General features: G+C 39.4%; 1 protein-coding gene across 1 annotated transcript; it reads left to right on the top strand.

Moving 5' to 3' along the window:
• Positions 1-3,121: 3,121 nt before the first annotated feature.
• On the top strand, positions 3,122-9,730 carry LOC148028732 (uncharacterized). Its single transcript, XM_087687500.1, has 2 exons — positions 3,122-5,209; positions 9,241-9,730. Exon 1 carries the CDS (start codon positions 3,155-3,157, stop codon positions 5,198-5,200), a length of 2,046 nt encoding a protein of 681 aa, XP_087543626.1. The 5' UTR covers positions 3,122-3,154; the 3' UTR covers positions 5,201-5,209; positions 9,241-9,730.
• Positions 9,731-18,168: the final 8,438 nt, after the last annotated feature.

An 18,168-nucleotide genomic window follows, 5' to 3' on the forward strand; every position in this document is an offset into this window, starting at 1 on the left:
AAGGCCAAGTAATCTTAGGCAATGAGAAGGCATATTGGCTTAATTGTATATCATTTCATGGTCTCGTTAACATCTATAAAGGCATTGGGTTTACCTGGACTAACAATAAAAAAGGAAGTGCGATAAGAAAGGCAAGGTTGGATGGGATATGTAGGTCTTCTCTCAACTTTTTCCAATGTTACTTGCAAAATGCATAAAGATTTGGCAATGTCTAATCATTTTTTGGTTATTACTATGTTGTCTAGTAATACCTTAGTTATAAGAGTAGGATGGTTTCATACTAATCCCTCTTTGTTCAAGGAAGTAGAGGTGAGAGAAAAGATCAAGAATCAATGGGAAGTTACCTTTAGGCACACTAAGAATCTTGCCCAAGCCTAGGTTGTCACAATTAGGACTACGCAACAAATATTGAAACAAACCAAGAAAGAGAAAATTAAAAAAAGGAAAGAAACTAGTCAACAAAAGTATACCAAGATGATAGAATTAGAAGAAGAAGTCAATGTAGGTAGAATAGACCTTCAAGCAGAACTAGTAAAGGTCAAGCAAGGCCTAAGAAGGCTAGAAGAGGAAGAAATTGAGAATATCATTTGGGGTCATAGTAGGTTGGGAAGATAGAGAGACCTACATTAGAGATGTTCAATACAACTACAAAAAAGAAAGATAAGAAACTAGTGCCAATGCTGATTAGAAAAGATGGGTCTTTAGCCACCTTTAAGGAAAATAATTTAGAGATTGCCAAGCTCTTTTTCCAAGAAATCTTCTCCCCCCTCTAAAGAACAATCCCAAGAAGTCATGCTTGCTAGAGCCAAAGTGGCCGGAGTGGGAGACCGAAAGAGGTTCCTCGTTAGCAAATGGGAAGAGCCTAGGCTTAGTTGGCCTCCCTTATGAGTTTTATAAAGAATTTGAAGAGGTTCCCATCAAACCCCCTACTAGAAGTATGGAGGGAATCAGTCAAGTATGGAGCCCTACCTATATATATCAATCATGGTGTCATAAAACTGATTCACAACAGAGATAACAAAAGTGCCTCTCAAACTAGAGACCAATTACATGCCTCTCTTTTGCATACAATATATTTGCCAAGACTCTAGCTAGGAGGCTTAGTCTCCATGTAGATGACTGGCTCATGAAAGAACAAAAAGGATTTATAAAAGGAATATATATTCTAGATAATATAATTAGTCCATGGAAAGGTTTTGAATATGCTTAGAAAAAAAATCAAGACTTTCTCTTCTTCAAAATAGACTTTAATAAAGCATATGACCATATTGACTGGTACTTTATTCTTGAATCACTGCAAGATATGGGGGTAGATAAAAGGTTTATTAAGTTTGTGAGCACTTTATTTTGTAATGCTAGTGCCAAAGTTGCTATAAATAGGGACCTTTTTGCTTCCTTCTTCCTCTCTAGATCCATTAGACAAGGTTGCCCATTGGCCCAATTACTAATTGCCATCTCTATTTATGCACTTGGCCAGCTAGTTAAAGAAGAAATTAGAAAGGGTAGGATGCACATCATCAAGTTCTTAGGAAACAAAGACATGGTCCTAAACTTGTGTGCAAATGACACAAATGGCACCATAAAAATTGACCCTTCTTTAATTAGAGCATTCTAGGAGTGTATTTAAACTTTTTGCCTAGCCTCAGGGTTAGTAGTCAACCCTCTTAAAATTGGAATAAAGTCATTGTTATATCCTCCTTCCACACTCCTTCTCCCCCAATGGTCGATTAATGAAGGCTGCAAAGTACTTGAGGAAGGAAAGGTGTTTAGACTACTTGGAACTCCTACAGGCTTTGGAGTCACCATTAAACAAAGATGGGAGTGGATTTTAGATAAGGTCAAGAAGAAACCAGAATACCTCAAAGGACTCCAGTGTTCCTTTGTAGGTAGGATCATAGTGCTCAAACACATTCTCATTCCCTCTACTATCTATTTTCTATCCTATTGGAAACCCTCAAAAGTAGGACTAAAAAAAAATGGAAGAACTGGCTAATGTGGTTAATCTTATTGAAAGTTGTTTGGACAAAGAGAAGAGCACTTCAAATAGGTCTAGGACATGGGATATGTCCCAGATGCAAAAAGTTCTTTGAATTTATCCCTCACCTATTCTTCTTGTGTGAAGCGAATGCTAATGCCATTTACTTTTTGCAAGTATTGATAGTCCCCCTATCATCCAACAACTCCTACTTGGAAAGAAGTCATCCTTGGGGAGATGTATGAAATTTCCCTCGTGACATGGAATTGGCTAAGAAGCATATATATCTAGCATTTAACGTGGAACAATAGGAATAAAGCATTGTTTGAATAGGTATCTAGCGACCCATTTTTTAGTACTAAAACCGAGCTTTTGTTTTTGCAGGTCTCTACAATTCATAAGAAAAGGAAAGAAAAAAAGGCTGACTGAAGAGGAAATTGTAGATTTGGAAATCAAAAAGTTTATCACCCAGTAGTAGAGAAGACTCATAATGGAACAAAGAGAAGCTATGTTCACCCAACGCTTCGAACACCGAAGAGAAGAAATGTTAAGTAACATTATGTCATCGAGCACTCAATGCTATTAAGAAATATGCACCTACTATTGCTGTCATGGGAGATATTCTACTACTAGAGGACCTAGCATGTTGCTACTATTGATGTACACGGTTATATCCGTAAGCCCAAGGATAGACTACCTGGGAAAGAGTCATTTTTAAAACCTTCGAAAAAAAAAGAGAGGAAAAAGCTCTCTCAAAGGAAAAAGGAAAAAATGTTCTTTGACGGACATTCCTTCATCTGACAGTGTAATTGCCAGTAAGGGTGGGTTCAGAACCGGCAGACAAACAAGCATCCCAAATACAGATGGCCAATCAAATTTCAGCATGGAAAACTGTATGTTCACACACATGGTGGAAGGCCAAAAAAAATAGGGGCCTTTTTTGACACGTCATGGCCAAGTTTTTGCTCCTCTCTTCCGGCCTGGCCAGCACAGATACTTCTCCTTCACGCCATGTCTTCTCTTTGGCTCCTTTCCTTGTCCACCACTAATGTGAATGAGATGGCGGACAACTCTTGGGAAATCCTTGTAGATGGGTGGAAAAGGGGATTTTTCACCCTTTTGTCCACCGGGCAAGTGGAATAACTAGTAAATATCTGCAACTGCGTTGCAACAAGAACCATGTTCTTTCCGCGACTCCACAGAATCTGTAAATCGGCTGTGCTCAACAACGTTCCATACTGCGACCACGAACGGGATATCTGCCATGTCTGCTGCCAATCGCCATCTCAAGCTCTCGCCCCGAGAATCTTCAAGCTCCCGGACAGCGGACAACCCCAGTACCCTGCAGGCCTCGCCCTCATCCAAGATCCCCACCTGCGCAGCCTCCTTGGACAGCGATGGCTCCACATGCAGGAGGCCCTGTTCTCTCCCCAGACGCCCCTCACCATGGCCACCATCAAACTCCCTTCCGTTGCTGCAGAACCCTCCCTTCAACAAGTCCTCGCTTCTCCCATCACCGTCCATACTTGGTTGCTCCAGAGATTCCAGCAGCTTCAGGTCATGGCTGCCACGCAGAGGTATTTCTTTGCCACCCAAACCAACATCCTTCTCAATGAGTATGATACGTTTGCCCAGGCAATCGTACTCTATGAGAGGGAGCTTTCGGATATCCGGAAGTGCGCTATGACCTTCTATTCCAGGGAGCTGGGAGTGCATTGGCGGAGCAAGGCGAGTATTGTAACCACATTGGGTTACTTTCTTGGGCTCGAGACTCATCGTGCATTCTGGCGCGTCATGGAGATGACCATGGAGGCCTATGTCAAGTATCTTGAAAATTATGATGAGGCTCTTGACAGTCAAGTGGTGATGGAGGACAAGGCAAAGACATGCCTCTTGGATTGCATAGCTCATGTGTTCTGGTCCCTGCAACATGCTCAGTATCGTGTGGATCAGCTACGCAGGCAGCAGCATGTGAATTTCCAACACGAGGGCCCTTTCCCTTTCTATCCATACAGAGACAGAGCAGCTTTGGAGGCAAATCTGGATATTCACGTCCTTGTCACTAAGCTCAGCAGGGCTTCCATCTATGACTTTCCTTCCTTCTCATTCCTGTTTTCTGCATTCAGACTTGCTGCTGATTTCACGGAGCAGATGCAGGATGTTAATACTGAAATCATGGCAGCAATTGATGAGCTTAGTGCAAGGTTTCGGGTTTTGGAGCTGCTTATTCTTGCAGCAGCTACTGTGGCTACACACGAGGAAATCAAGGCTGCCATTGTTAGATATGAATTTGATCCAGATGGCAAAGAGGTGACATCTCTCTCAGAGGATTTGGCATGCAGATGCAACAACAGGCCAAAACCTCTTCCGACTCAGAATCTCTCTCTGCTACAGATGTTACTGGTCAAAGCAGCCCATATTCGCCGCAACCATCTTACGTCATTCATGTGTGGCCCACTGCTTGTGTCTGAGGAACTCACAAATGTCTCATTTGAAGCTTTTAAGAACAAGTATAGCTATCTTTATCATGGAACATTCCGTCCAGCGTTCCGGCACCATGAACGCTCTTTGCTTCCACTACACGCAGTGTGTCGTTTCCAGCATAGGAAAGAGATTGCAAAGAAGAAGAAGAAGCAGCAGCGAGCACTGACTGCACAGGACAAGCTGCGTGCCGACATTGTTGAAGATCGGATGGTACCTGAAGCACAGTTGGTTAATGCATCTCTGCTCTGGGAGTTTGGAGATCAAAGCATTGAAAAGCATATGTTTCCAGTTGTTCGTGAAAAGATCAAGACAAGAAAGCAGGGAGATGGAAGAGATTCTGGGGAATGTTCTCTGGCTTCTCCAAGGTCTAGCACAGAGGATGAATCGGAGCAATCAGACAAAGCCACATGTGTCTGTCGACCTGTCAAAGACAGTGACCTCAAAACTCGAGATATCCTGTGGAGAAAAGTGAAAGGCATTTTGAAGTGGAGTAATTTTGTGCAATTTTTGACTCAATTGGGATGCAAGGTTCAAAATTTGGATGGATCCAAGAAGAAAGTGATTGATTCTCTGACAGGGCGATCAGCAGTGATCCACAGACCTCATCCTGGAGATGATTGTCGGCCTGATCAGCGTGACTCTTATCGCGTGCATCTTGAAGATTGGTTGCACATCAATTTTTCAGATGTAGTGCCTGCGGAGGACATTTTCTCCACTCAGTCTCCAGCAGCAATCCCATAGACGTATTGGGTGAGGTTTGCTCTCTGTATCGCTCAAGAAAATCTAGGTTAGCTGTGTCTGATAGGCTGCATTTTTGGCACCATTAAAATATATATGTGATAGTATGCATCCTTGGGACCAGCAAACTACATGTCACAATCATGTAGGCAAACCAATGGTAATGTGCCAGCATGGCTGGTGGCCACAATCACTCCTTGTCTTGAAGAGGAATACAATTGAAAGAGATTTTGAGCAGTTTTTAAATAAGGTTCATGTGTAAGTGACAGTAATCATGACACTGCTATATCTTTAAGCATGTTTCTTTGTTGCCTTCTCATGATAATTCACTTCATCCTTGAAGCATGAAGGTTTCTTGCATTGTACACGGTAAAGGAATATGTAGCTTTTATGTCTTGACTTTTGGCATTGCCATAGCAGAGGATTGCCAAAGAGGTTGAGTGATGTTTGTGCATTAATATTAGAAGAGGATCTTGCCTTGAAAACAAAGGTACTCTTCGGGTTTCTCTTCATCTTTGAGGATCAGGCAACCGTATGTATTGGAGCATTGCTTTCTTAGTTTGAAGCAGGTTTCTATGACTTAGTCATCATACAGGATTGTGGGCTCATCCAGTTACTGCTCTCCTGCCCTGTGCCCTTGAACAAAGAGTTGTTTCGTGGATTTGAATGAAAATTTGAATCTAGTCCCGTTTCAGCAGCCAATTGCTGAACTGCCCTCCATGTGGTCCATCTTCCATGCAAAAGAACAAAGGACTAGGGCCTTTCAATAGCAGCTGCTAAGTCTTCTTTCGGGGTGAACATGGTTGCATATGACATGGACATGATGCAGCCACTCATGTGAATTGATTGCATGAAATGGCAGTAACAATGGATTGTAAGATGGGTTCCATCTAACCAGCTGACGTTCTTGAAACTTGTATAATGCAACCACTCAAAAGCAGGCTGAGGATGGATGCATGTTTTAAGAGTTAAGAAACAACACAGAGCTAGAGCCTATGACATGACCATTCTATTTGTATTGACTTTTTGAGAGAGTTAAAAAGGAGCATACTTTAATTAGTTATGAGCATAATTCAATTGGCTTATACATTGTAATTGCTTTGAGGTGGGGATGTGTCAGTGATGATCATCTCACAAGGATGGTTACTGCCACAGTAATGTTTGAAGTGTTTAAAAAAAAATGCAGAAGTATATTATAAATTAAGTAATACATACAGCACTGTCCTGACCATAAAGGTGTTTAGACGGAAATAGTGAACTTTTAAATCCATGAGGAGACTTGACAATAGTGGTCATCAGGATTGACCGGGATCCAAGGAACAGCCTTAAACACCACATGATTTCTTGCATCCCATTAGTACATTAAAATTAGGTCTTTGATAATATTTCAAAATGGCTTAAAGGTAGGGTTCATCCTCTCTTTCACCCCAATAAAACATGCCTCCTAGTAACTCTGCCATGAAACCCAGCAGCCATCAGCCAACCTTGAACCTTCTTTCAAGTAGTCCTTGAGCTTTTGCACTCCCACAAACAATAAATGAAAGAAGTCCTTGAGCTTTTGCACTCCCACAAACAATAAAAAACAGTCTCATCTTTCAACTGATAGATGGAGTATATGATGGGGATTAGAGCCCATTAGTAAGCCAACAAGAATTATTATGCCATCTTTACCTTTGGCAGCGACCATTTACAACATCATGTGTCGGGTTGAAACTAGTAGAGCATTAGGAGAAATATGGACTAAACAAGGGTTCCCTTTAGCTTAAGAGTTAATGACTCCTAATGACAAGAGATTTGAGGTGAACCAATGGGAGAGGGGGTGGTGTGTATATTTTATCAACTCCCTTTTTTCTTTTGGGCCCATCACAAGTAGGCTTGTTCTCTTACCTCCACTTTACCCCTCTCCCCTCCAACTTTTACCTTTGTCAATATGCCCCCATGCTAGGTGGACCCCACATACCATCTAAAAGTAACAAGCAAAAATTGAAAATCTCTCTCCCAAAAGGCCCCCTCTTTCTAAAAGAAGCTCATTTCATGTTGTGTACATAAAGGAAATTTTTTTGTGTGTTTCTTTGAGAAGTGCTTCTTCTTTTAGCATTCCCCCTCTCCATTCTATAAATCCATCCATTAAATCTTTCCACTACCTCCTTCATAATTATCGGCATAGTTACAAAGGTGTCATTATTGTTAATGGGTGCTCCATAGTCACCATTCCTTTGTTTCTTATAGTCAACTCTTTGTCTTCTTCCTCCCATGAACTACAAGTTTCTTTTTGTTGAAATATTTTAATGAAGTTTGCTAGTTATCAATGGCATTCTCAAGATTTCGTTGATGCTATTTGTGTTCATAATATAAAGGATAAATTTGGACAATGGACAGGAGCACTTAGGCTTTTGATAGAGCCAAGGCTCTCTTTCACATTTTCTCTTGTATTACAAGTGAAGTTCAACAACCTCTTACATAGGCTAGTACAAGTGGATAGGTAGGTGAAGAGTGGTATCTTAGATGACTATACACTTTATTCTCCTCTAGGTAAGAGTTGGTTCTTATGAGCATGTTTGAAGGGCAAATTTTTTCAATACCCTCCTTGGCCCAAATAATAGGCAAATGATAAGTATGATAAATAGGATAAATACATAGATAGGATATACGGGGTAAATGGACTAGGTGATACTCACTTTGAAAAGGCAAAAGTATTTGGAACTCAAAAATAGCAAGTCTAGGATTACAAAGTTCAAAAACATTTGGTATCCACAAAGGCTAGGATTACTAAGAAAGAAAGTTCTAAAACTTAAATAACAAGTTTATGATTACAAGAAAAGAAATATTTGAAACTTAAATAATAAGTCGAGGATTGAAAAACTTGCTTTTTGCCTCTCTCACCTCATACACCCTACCATGAATCCCTTTCCTAATGTAGTATATAAGCATGGACTCCTAAATAAGCAACTTCTTGACTTTTTTGAAGAGGATATGACTTAGAGTTCGTGAAGATCTCTTTTAAATTGTTCACCCTCACATCTCTTTCTATGATATATTACTTTGGTATGGGGCTAGTCTCAAAGTGCACACAGAATACATGAATACCCACTTTTGAGCATATGTGGTGTCCTATAAGGTATCCCAAGAGAATTGGGTTCTTATTGACCTCCTAACGTATATCAATGAAGCTAATGCCTTTGCAAAATGGCTGTCTAGATTTGTGAAGAATCTAACTTCTGCCTTCTACAAGAAACTTGGAGACCAGGGCACTTCGGATTGACACATTCAGTTTTGCCAATTACTCTCATGGACATTTACCTTTGTTCTACTCAAGAAAATCCCCTTCGCTATCTAGATCAATAATGAGGGTCAAGTCACTAGCTTGTTGAAAGATGCCCAAGACCTCGAGCTAAAGCAACTGGATATGACACAGAAAGAGGAGGCCACAACAAAAGAGCTTGCCATAGTCTTTGTCCCCCTCAAGGGCTCATCTACAGAGGTCACTGCTAGCAGTGAGGGGGAGGGAGTCTTTGAGGGATTCTCCCTTTAAAGAGTGTCCAAAATATGGTCCACAGCTCAAGACAAGGTGCATGAGAGTATGGATGCAGACGCAAAAGTGTCCAGCATAGCCGAGATCTTTATCGGCCTAACAAAGTTTGTCTTTCTCCATGATGTCAAGATGTTTGGTGTATAGGGGATGAGGTACTCTCCATGTTGGCAATGGCATATGAGTGTCCTTTGGACACCATGTTAACATTATCAGCTCTCACCTTGTCCTCCAAGCTCGAAGAGATTGAGGGTGCAATTGACACCTTCGATCACGTTGCTATTGGGGCAGAAGAATTTAAGGCCACTTGCACTAGGGTGGATGCAATGAGATGCCCCACCCTTGAACTTGAGGTACCACTCCTCAACACAACAAATGAATTGAAATCTAGTGCATGGACTTAAATAAAGAGGAAGAGGTTGATGCTAATGAAGCCCATATGGTAGATTTAATTGCTCATATATGTATTTTTAGTTTAATGGAATTTAACTAATGGTTTTTCTTATGATTGCAGGCTGTTTTGGATATATATGAGTTTGCTAGTAGAAAAGGGGCTTTTGGAAGAGATGTTGCCCTAGCTCGATACATAGGGCACATCCCTCCCTCGATAAATTGCTATGTTCCACATTGACTTCACCCTCGATTCTCATGCCCACCTCTCAATTATCAAAGTGAGTCCGAAGGCGCTTTGTATCTTAAGTATCACCTCGAATACCAATAAGATTATCCTTGTTAAGAAGTTGGTGAGACATGTTTTTGGCACGTGTGTATGTGGGAGAATCATCAGCTCGGTGGCTTTGGAGAGTGCTTTTGAGACTCCAAAAGTGGAGCTAGTGGTTGGCATGGTGCAAGGGCAATTTTTGGCAACAATTCGATGTTGCGAACAAGTGATTGAAACAATAAACAAGTTACCTCTTTGGAGTAACTGAGTGCCTTTGTACAATTATCTTTATACTTCTGTCATAGCTCTACACTGGTACCCAGCTAAAGGGCCATCTGATGTAAGAGGAATTATAATATTAATATATTTTTCTTTTTCTTCACGAGTTGTATTTGCAAATATGATGTCTTGATCTTATTTCAATTCAACTTGTGTAGGCAATTACAAATATGTGATGTTATCCAATAAACAATAGTTGTGGATGCTTGTGACATATCTAAACAATATTCAAATTGAGATCAAGAAATGTTAGAGATTTTTTATCGATGTTAAGTTTGGAATTAGAATTGCATTGCAAAGCCTAGAGAGGTTCATTTGTGTACTGTCAACGGCATCAGGAGTAGTATATAGAAAAAGATGCTACAATATGTCAGCACGCTGTAGCTCAGGGTAGTTGATGTGCTATATCATTTTTTAAAATATATTGCTCTAGATGCCTTTGACGGCAGGAAACTAGCTCGATTGTATTGATGTACAAAAAGCAAGTAGATTGCTTCAAAGGATTTACAAAACTAGGGACCTTAGTTTCGTTCACCTCTGATTCTCCTAGCCGGTTGCATATCTCTATGCATGATTGTTACATGCTTTGCGTGGATCACGCAGAGATACATGCCTTTTAACAGGCTAACTTATAAGTAAGACTCCATTGCCTTGTAAGGCCTTCAAGGTTGTAGTTTTGCATCCACTTGCCATCTCCGTAGTTTCACAGGATTTCTTTGATTGTTCGAGCAAATGGCACTTTACGAATCAATAACTCTGATCTGCTTTTCTGAAACTTCTTGATCGCTCTCAGGGCCTTGAAGTGGTGGTTTTTGCTTCTCCTTCTTCTTCGTTGCCTTCGCACTCGTGTTGTAGGAGGTCGTCTACCCTTGGCGAGGTTGTGCTGCTTGTGTAGTTGGTGGGGCGGGTGTATGTGGCTAGGGGGATGATTGCTGTTGTGGTGCGGGAGTGCAAGGGGTTGTTACACAGGAGCACGACCTTCGATGGTGGCGAGCATACCCTGTAAGGCCTTTGCCATAGCCGTGGTGTATCCTTTCATCTCAGTGCTCCTTATTTGAGTGTGTTTCCTTACTCTCAGTCGTCTCTACGCTCCTCATCTCCATTATGCCATTCAAGGCTCTCTTCATCTCCACCCTCATTGGATAGCACAAAGATCTTGTCAGCGATGTTCTCATCATCGTCCTCTTGTAGTCTCTTCCATTTGAGCTTCTTTATTCTTTGTCGTTGTCACGTGACCTTGGCTAAAGGCAGAAGAAGAGCCTTCGTGGCGTGACGAATTTGGAAAACTTTGTCCTTACCACGACGATGGGAGCTTTGGATTTTGCCTAGGAAGCAGACAGGGTCGCACGGTTTGCTTTGTATGAGCCATTCCTGTGAAAGAGCAAGTTCAGAGCCCCAAAAATGAATAAGAGTGAAGTACGAAAATGAACAACGTACTTTCTCTATAAAGAGTAAGTGAGTCAGGAGGGAGGGGCGGGGGGGAGCGGGGCTGCGGAGGGGACGAGAGGGGGGCTTTCACGTGCCCAAGGGGGAGAGGGAAATTCACGGGGTTTAGGTAGAAGCCCATCCGGGGCCTTGGCATCGTCTCTGCTGTTGCGCCATGCGGCATGCATATGCCAATCTGACATCTTTCACTATTGCGAGCTCGTATATCGATTCTAATAGATTTTTCTAAAGTAATTCTTTTGAAATGACAAAACCTTATATATAACTAGAATAAAAAGGAAATATAAAAAAAGAGAAAAAAAAGAATGAACGGTCGTATGCTGCGGGAAAGGAGAGAGAGCGTGAGATCTTAGGGGACGTGTTCAAGACTGGAAGAAGGGGGCGCCATTCATCTTGCCTCCTTGTCATCGTCATCTTGGCCGCAACTGAGAGAGAAAGAGAGGGATTATCAAAAGGAACCAACCATTAGTGAGAAGGAGAGAAGGAAGGTGTCGTGAAGAAAGAGAAAGTCGCTATGAATGAAAGAGAGAGAGAGAGAGATCATCAATGGCTCCATTTTTGCATAGAGAGATAGACCAGAAAATTGCATTGATCAGAGAAGGGGTAGAAGCTTCAATCCAACAAGTCCTATAATCTAGAGATATAGAGAGAGAGAGACAGAGATAAAAGGGAAAGACTGCCATCACCATGCCTTCACCCCTTATGATCAACATGGAGCTTCAATATACTTGGGCAAACTGAAGTGGCAGTCTAGGAGAATAATTTCCCAGCTTCCAATCGCCTGGCTTCACATGCAGTTTGGTGCACAGATGGCCAAGATTTCCAAATAGTCTCCTTCCCCTTCATTCTTCGTCAAAGCCATGGTTATTTCTATTCAGCTTTTAATTATCTTTAAAGTCATAAGGAGCATTCATATCGCAATAAGTCAATTGACAAGTGGGGAGTCTGGGGGATGAGGAAAGTGGAGAGCTTGCTATTTGAGATGATCGGGTAGACTGAATTTCCTGACTAGACTATGGGACCACGCACTTCCAAAGACGTGATTATGACCCGTGTATTATCAAGTCTCATTTCGTTTAGCAAAAGCAAATGTTGTAATGTAGACATTTTTTTAGTTTATCACAGATAGCATGATGGGCTATTTGTAGGGCAATTGGTATTCTATGCTTTGGTAACGTGTAAACAATACCACAAGTTACATATGCAATGGATTAGGGAGAGGGGTATTAATTTGGTCCTAGATAGGGAAATTATATTAGTGGAATCAGACATCTCTTTTTCATCTAAAACTATTAAGGATCAAGTAGACCCTATGGAGGCAAAATCTTCTCTTTCAATATGAAAGTATCTAGTGTAAGGAAACCTCTTATCTTTGATGAAATGGAGGCAAAAGACAAAGAGCCATAGAAGGCTTAGAGAGGAGAAGAGAATAAGCTGAAAAGTAGCAACTAAACCAATAAGGGTGGATTATTGGTTTGTATCTATATACATATATAGCCCCCCTTTCTCCCTGCTACAAGCCCCAAAACACTATGCTCAATGTAACATACTCCTTTTTCCTCTTGCATGGATTGCTGGACCGTCCTCCGAAGACAACAACTACGAACACCGCATCTGCATTAAATTAATGTAAAAAGAGGGTAATAGTATCTCAGATGTATTGGCTTTGTTATGAAGCGTCCTTGCGAGCATAGCTATATCATGAACATCACGAGCATTCAATATCATGAACAGAACTACCATGAGCACCACTACGCATCTTCAAAAAGAAAATCTACTCTCTCCCACTTAATTGCGAAGCGTCCTCGCGAGCATATCTACAAGATCTGCAAAACAACACATAGAAGACTAGTAGACACTGAAAAGGTATAAACATACTAACTTGTTTCTTATTATAAATTAAACAAGACAAAGCTTTCAATTAAGTTGTATAAAAACTTGTGCAAGCTAGCATTGCCCCTTAAGCAACAATTATCTCTCTAGGCAATGGAATGTGACACTACTTTCCTACTAGAAATATTACTTTTGAAATAGCGTCACACTAATAAGGTCCATGCCTATCAAAGAACCCATACAAGGCTATCTAATACTACAATACCAAATAGAACTCCTATGGTTTAACTGCTAACCCTCCGTGTTCTACTAGAATAACCAGTCAATGGTCCCTAACTCCCAACTTTCCTTCTTGTTGTTTTTTTCTTTTTTTTTTCCTGAAATCTTTGCTTTCATAACTTTTAGTCAAAAGAGTATATATATATATATCCATTCTCCTTCCCAAAAGGTCCCACCCCAAAGAGATGCAAGGCATCAGACGCAGGGGCACCCGTTAAGGAAATCCCTACAATCTACTAGGATCTCAGAGGCGATGGTTATCTTCTTTTGGTTTCTTTTTCTCTTTTCCCTTTATTCTTTAGGGTTTTTTTTCTTTTAGAGGAATAAATAGATATACTCTCCCGAACTTAATTTATTGTTATTTTAGTTTTGAGTCTCTTGACTTATAGGAATGACTAGAAGGCTAGGAATTCATCATTAAATTGAACTTTTAAACATTTTAGCTCAACAGCTTCGCTCGAGGAATCTAATCTAGCACATAATATTAGTCACCTTGCCTAGGCAAATGAAAAGACAAAGATACCCACCAGCTCAGTATCTCTCATCCATGCTACCCCTAGTCAAAATTTCGTGGAGAGAACCTTGTTACTCGAGTACCCTACATTGCTAAGAAAGTGACAAAGTTACAAGAGTAAACTCTATTAGATTCCAAGGTAGTCATGTCGCTTTCGGTTTATTTTTGTTTGAAAAGTGTTGTTTCTTGTTCCATCTGTAATTACTTAAACTTTTGAATCTCTAAATTATTTCAATCAATTTATATATATATTTTTATTTTTCCTTATTTCAAATGAAATTGTATAGATAGATTAGGAATGAAACAACCTGTTATGTATGTGGATATGGCAACTCCAAGAATTTGATAATCAAATTTGTCGATAATATTTACTTGAGCATCGTGATATGATGGAGTAAAACGGTAAACAACAACTTGATATCAAAAAAATTCCTATTGCTCTCTACCCAACCTATGTTGGGGCAATGCCACACTTAGGTGAGATTACACTATCATAATCATGGCACTGATAAGTGTGACCAATAGCATCCTCTATGATAGTGGTACCATAACGTTGAAAGTAAGTGCGACATTGCCAACACAGGAGCTGCGCGAGCATGCACATAAAGATGCTGCATTAACACTGTCTACAACCAAATGGTGGATGATACTGCAAATAAAAAATGGTCACAAAAGAAGAACCACAATAGGCCTCTCCCCTCCTCGGTGCATATAAGAACCTATCATGTGTCCGAAAACACAGAATACTATAAGGCCACGCATAAATATGATTAGAACTATCCACATCAAGGCGAGGGTAAAGCCCATACATCCACACAAAAGCCATACCTACATTCCATTAAAAAACCCCCAAGAAGAAAAGAAATCCAAATTCAAATTAGTCAAGGGTTATTCTAACCACTAACCTAACTATACCTTGCTACGCTAAGTCACAAAATGTTTAAAGCGGAGGCCTTTGACTCTAAATATCTCATTTTCAGCATTAATATCTTGTACATCTAGAGAACCATTATCATAAACTTTGATAATCTTAAGAGGTCCTAACCAGCGGATTTTAAGCTTCCCCGAAAATTTATAATAACAATTGTCATAAAGTAAAACTAAATCATTCTCTTTAAATTCTCGTACTTTGATATTTTGATCATGCCAAGCTTTTTGGTGTTTCTGCATTGCTTCCAAGCTTTGTAAAAAGCTAACAATCATTGCTTATCTAACTTCATTAATTGTAAAATCCTTTGCTTCAACGATTTAGTTGCCCCTAATCGTAATGACAAGGCTACTCATAAAATAGGCAATTTCTTGCTCAATAGGGAATATAGCATTAGTTCTATAAACTAAGTTGAATGGTGTATTTTGCACTATCACCTTGTAGGTAGTTCTGTAGGCCCATAATACCTCATCATACAAATGCTCATCCCAATCTTGCCTTATGAGAATCAACTTTTTTGGTTAAAATTCCCAGGTAATTCGATTAGTTACTTCTACTTGGCCATTAGCTCTAGGGTAATTAAGGTGTTGATTGGCAATGCTTAATCTTATATAGTTCTATTAATTCACTAATTAAACCATTCAAGAAATGGGAACCTCGATCACTTAATAATTCCAGTGGGCAACCAAAACGTGTTATGATATTTTCATACATAAACTTAGCCATCTCAATGGCTTTATTTGTCTCAAGCGCTTTTGGTTCCACCCATTTGGTGATATAATCAGTACAAACCAAAATATATCGATTTGATTGATATCATGTAGGTGGATCAATTGGTATCACAAAATAAATTTCCCATTTCTCAAAAGGTACTAATGCCAAGATAGGGGTCAAAGGTGTAGCAAAAATTTTAGAAGGCCAACCAATCCCTTGACATACATCACATTTTCAACAATACTAATGAGCATCCTTAAATAAAGTCGGCCACCAATAACCAACTAACAGAACCTTTCTTGTTGCTGTTAATTCACAAGCAAAATGGTCACCACAAGGTTCATCATGTAATGCCTTAATCACTATCGAAACTTCATCTTCTCGTACTATACATCGACAATAAATACCTTCTCTTGGGAAAAAATGATAAAGGTAACCCCTTAATAATCCATAAGAGCATGCTTGCATCAATATCTGTCGCTTTTTTCATTTATTTGCACCAGGTGGATATCGAGTTGTACTAAGAAAATTAGCAATATCAGTGTTATGGTACTTGTGTCTCCACACTAAAAAGTGATGCATCTGGTAAATCATCGTCCACACCTTCCTCCTTATTTGATGCTAATAATCGAGAAATATGATCTGCTAAAACATGAGCTTTACTAGGATATGAGTAACTATTTGAAAATCAAATTCTTGAAACAATAACATCTAATGAATTACACATCTTAAAAGTTTTGCTTTATTAAGCAAGTACTTTAACAATTCATGAATCAACATAAATAATAAATTTATTAATGACGAAATTTCTCCATTGCAAAAACCATTGATAAGCATTCTTTCTCAGTGTTGGTGGTATAATTTCTTTCTACATCACTTAGGTTACGTCTTGTGTAATAAATCAAATGATCCACCTTATTGTCATCTGCTTGACATAAAACAACTCCTATAGCATACACAGATGCATTTTGCATGGATATGGAATTTCTTCATCCAATCTAGGGGTACCAATAAATACGTATCCTTCAATTACTTTCTGCTTAAGAAATTTAAATGCTTCTTGACATGCAATAACTCAATTAAAAGGAGTATCCTTTCGTAGCAAATTTGTTAATGGTAAGGCTACTTTTGCAAAATTAGAAATGAACCTCGAAGTTGTCTATAAAGGTTTATTGGTGGTGGAAGCGCAGACATCTTGGCAATTTCGGCTGGATCCATAGCAATTCTTTCCTTAGAATTATATGCCCCAACAATGTTCCTTTTGGAACTCCAAAAATACATTTATAAGGATTTAATGATATACCTACCTCATCACTATGTTCAATCAGTTACACCAATTGATCATGCATTTTTTTTGTTGTCCCATAGATAGAAAAGTCATCTAAAAAAACTTCCATCCACTATCGAAGAAAGACTTGGTAAGCTACAATCATAACCCTTTGGAACGTTGCGGGTGCATTGCACAAGCCAAAAGGCATTACCTTATAAGCGAATGTACCCCATTCCATAGTGAAACTAGTTTTAGATTGATCTTTAGGATGAATTAACACTTGATTGTAGTCGCTAAACTTGTCCATAAAAGAATATAGCTCATGGCTTGCAACCTTATCCAATACGTGATTTGTAAATGGCAAAGGAAAATGATCTATGCATGTTTTATTATTAAGCTTTCTATAATCAACACAAATGCAGATTTTCTTGCTATTCTTATTTGATACTACCACAATAGGAGATACCCATTCACTATATGCAACATGATATATAGATCTCGCATCAAAAAGCTTAGTGATATCAGCTTTTACCAATTCTGCATACACATGATTTGTTCGTCATTGACGTTGACATATGGATTTTGTGCCAGGTTCTAGATCAATATAATGTTGACAAAGTTCAACTTTAATACCCTTAAGGTCAGTATAAGACCAAGCAAATCCCCCAACATGTACTTGTAATACTTTTTCAAATCTCTCTCAATCTTGGGATTCCAATTGAGCTCCCAGAGTTAAATATTTTCCTTCTGCCATTTCTATTTTAACTACTTCCACTTTAGGCTCTTCAATAATGAACAAAGAGGCTATTTTCAATGGATTTTGACGGTAGGCACATCTTTTGATATTTCCATTGATATGCTTGGTACTAGGTTCTAGTTCTTCTTCCCTCTCATTCACAGAGTGTACCAAGGGTAAAGCCCTTTAAGGTACAATAGCTAAATTATCATGAGTACCCTCAGTCATTTCTATCGCATAGACATCCAGTATATCATACAATAATTTATCGGTATAACTTCCTTGTCTTTTTCTTAAGCCACACAAAATAGGCTTCAAATTTCTATTATACTTTACTGTGAACGTGGTATTTATAGAGCATATTATCTGAGAAATTTACTCTTGATCACATGGAAATTGAGCATGTAATATTCGACAATAACGATGTAAAATTCTATTCTCTTTTCCAAACATTCTTAGTCATTCAAATCCCAAGACCATTGAGTATTACTAAGCTTTAGGATTAGTAAGTGTAAATCTTCATCTTCCTCACCTTGAATCCGACACCCTAAATAGTGTATAACCGGTTTTAGCTCCGGAAAGTCCTTAGGTGCCAGAGGTTCAAATCCTCAACTCTGTGGTTAAATTCCTTCCCCATAAACAACAAAATCCATTACTCTTTCTTTGGGATGGGGTAATACTACCTCACATACACTTTGTAGGTGAGCTTTGCTTGATTTGAATTGCCTTCTATGATATCCCCCTAAGCTGCCCTTTAGAATAATGATACAACTTTTGCCTAT

Source organism: Lygodium microphyllum, chromosome 11, assembly GCF_053477565.2.
Source record: "Lygodium microphyllum isolate KBCC chromosome 11, Lygodium_microphyllum_v1.1.10, whole genome shotgun sequence".
NCBI lineage: Eukaryota > Viridiplantae > Streptophyta > Polypodiopsida > Schizaeales > Lygodiaceae > Lygodium > Lygodium microphyllum.

Coding starts and splice junctions, on each gene's coding strand:
- LOC148028732 (XM_087687500.1), top strand. CDS start 3,155: ATGTTCTTTCCGCGACTCCACAGAATCTGTAAATCGGCTGTGCTCAAC.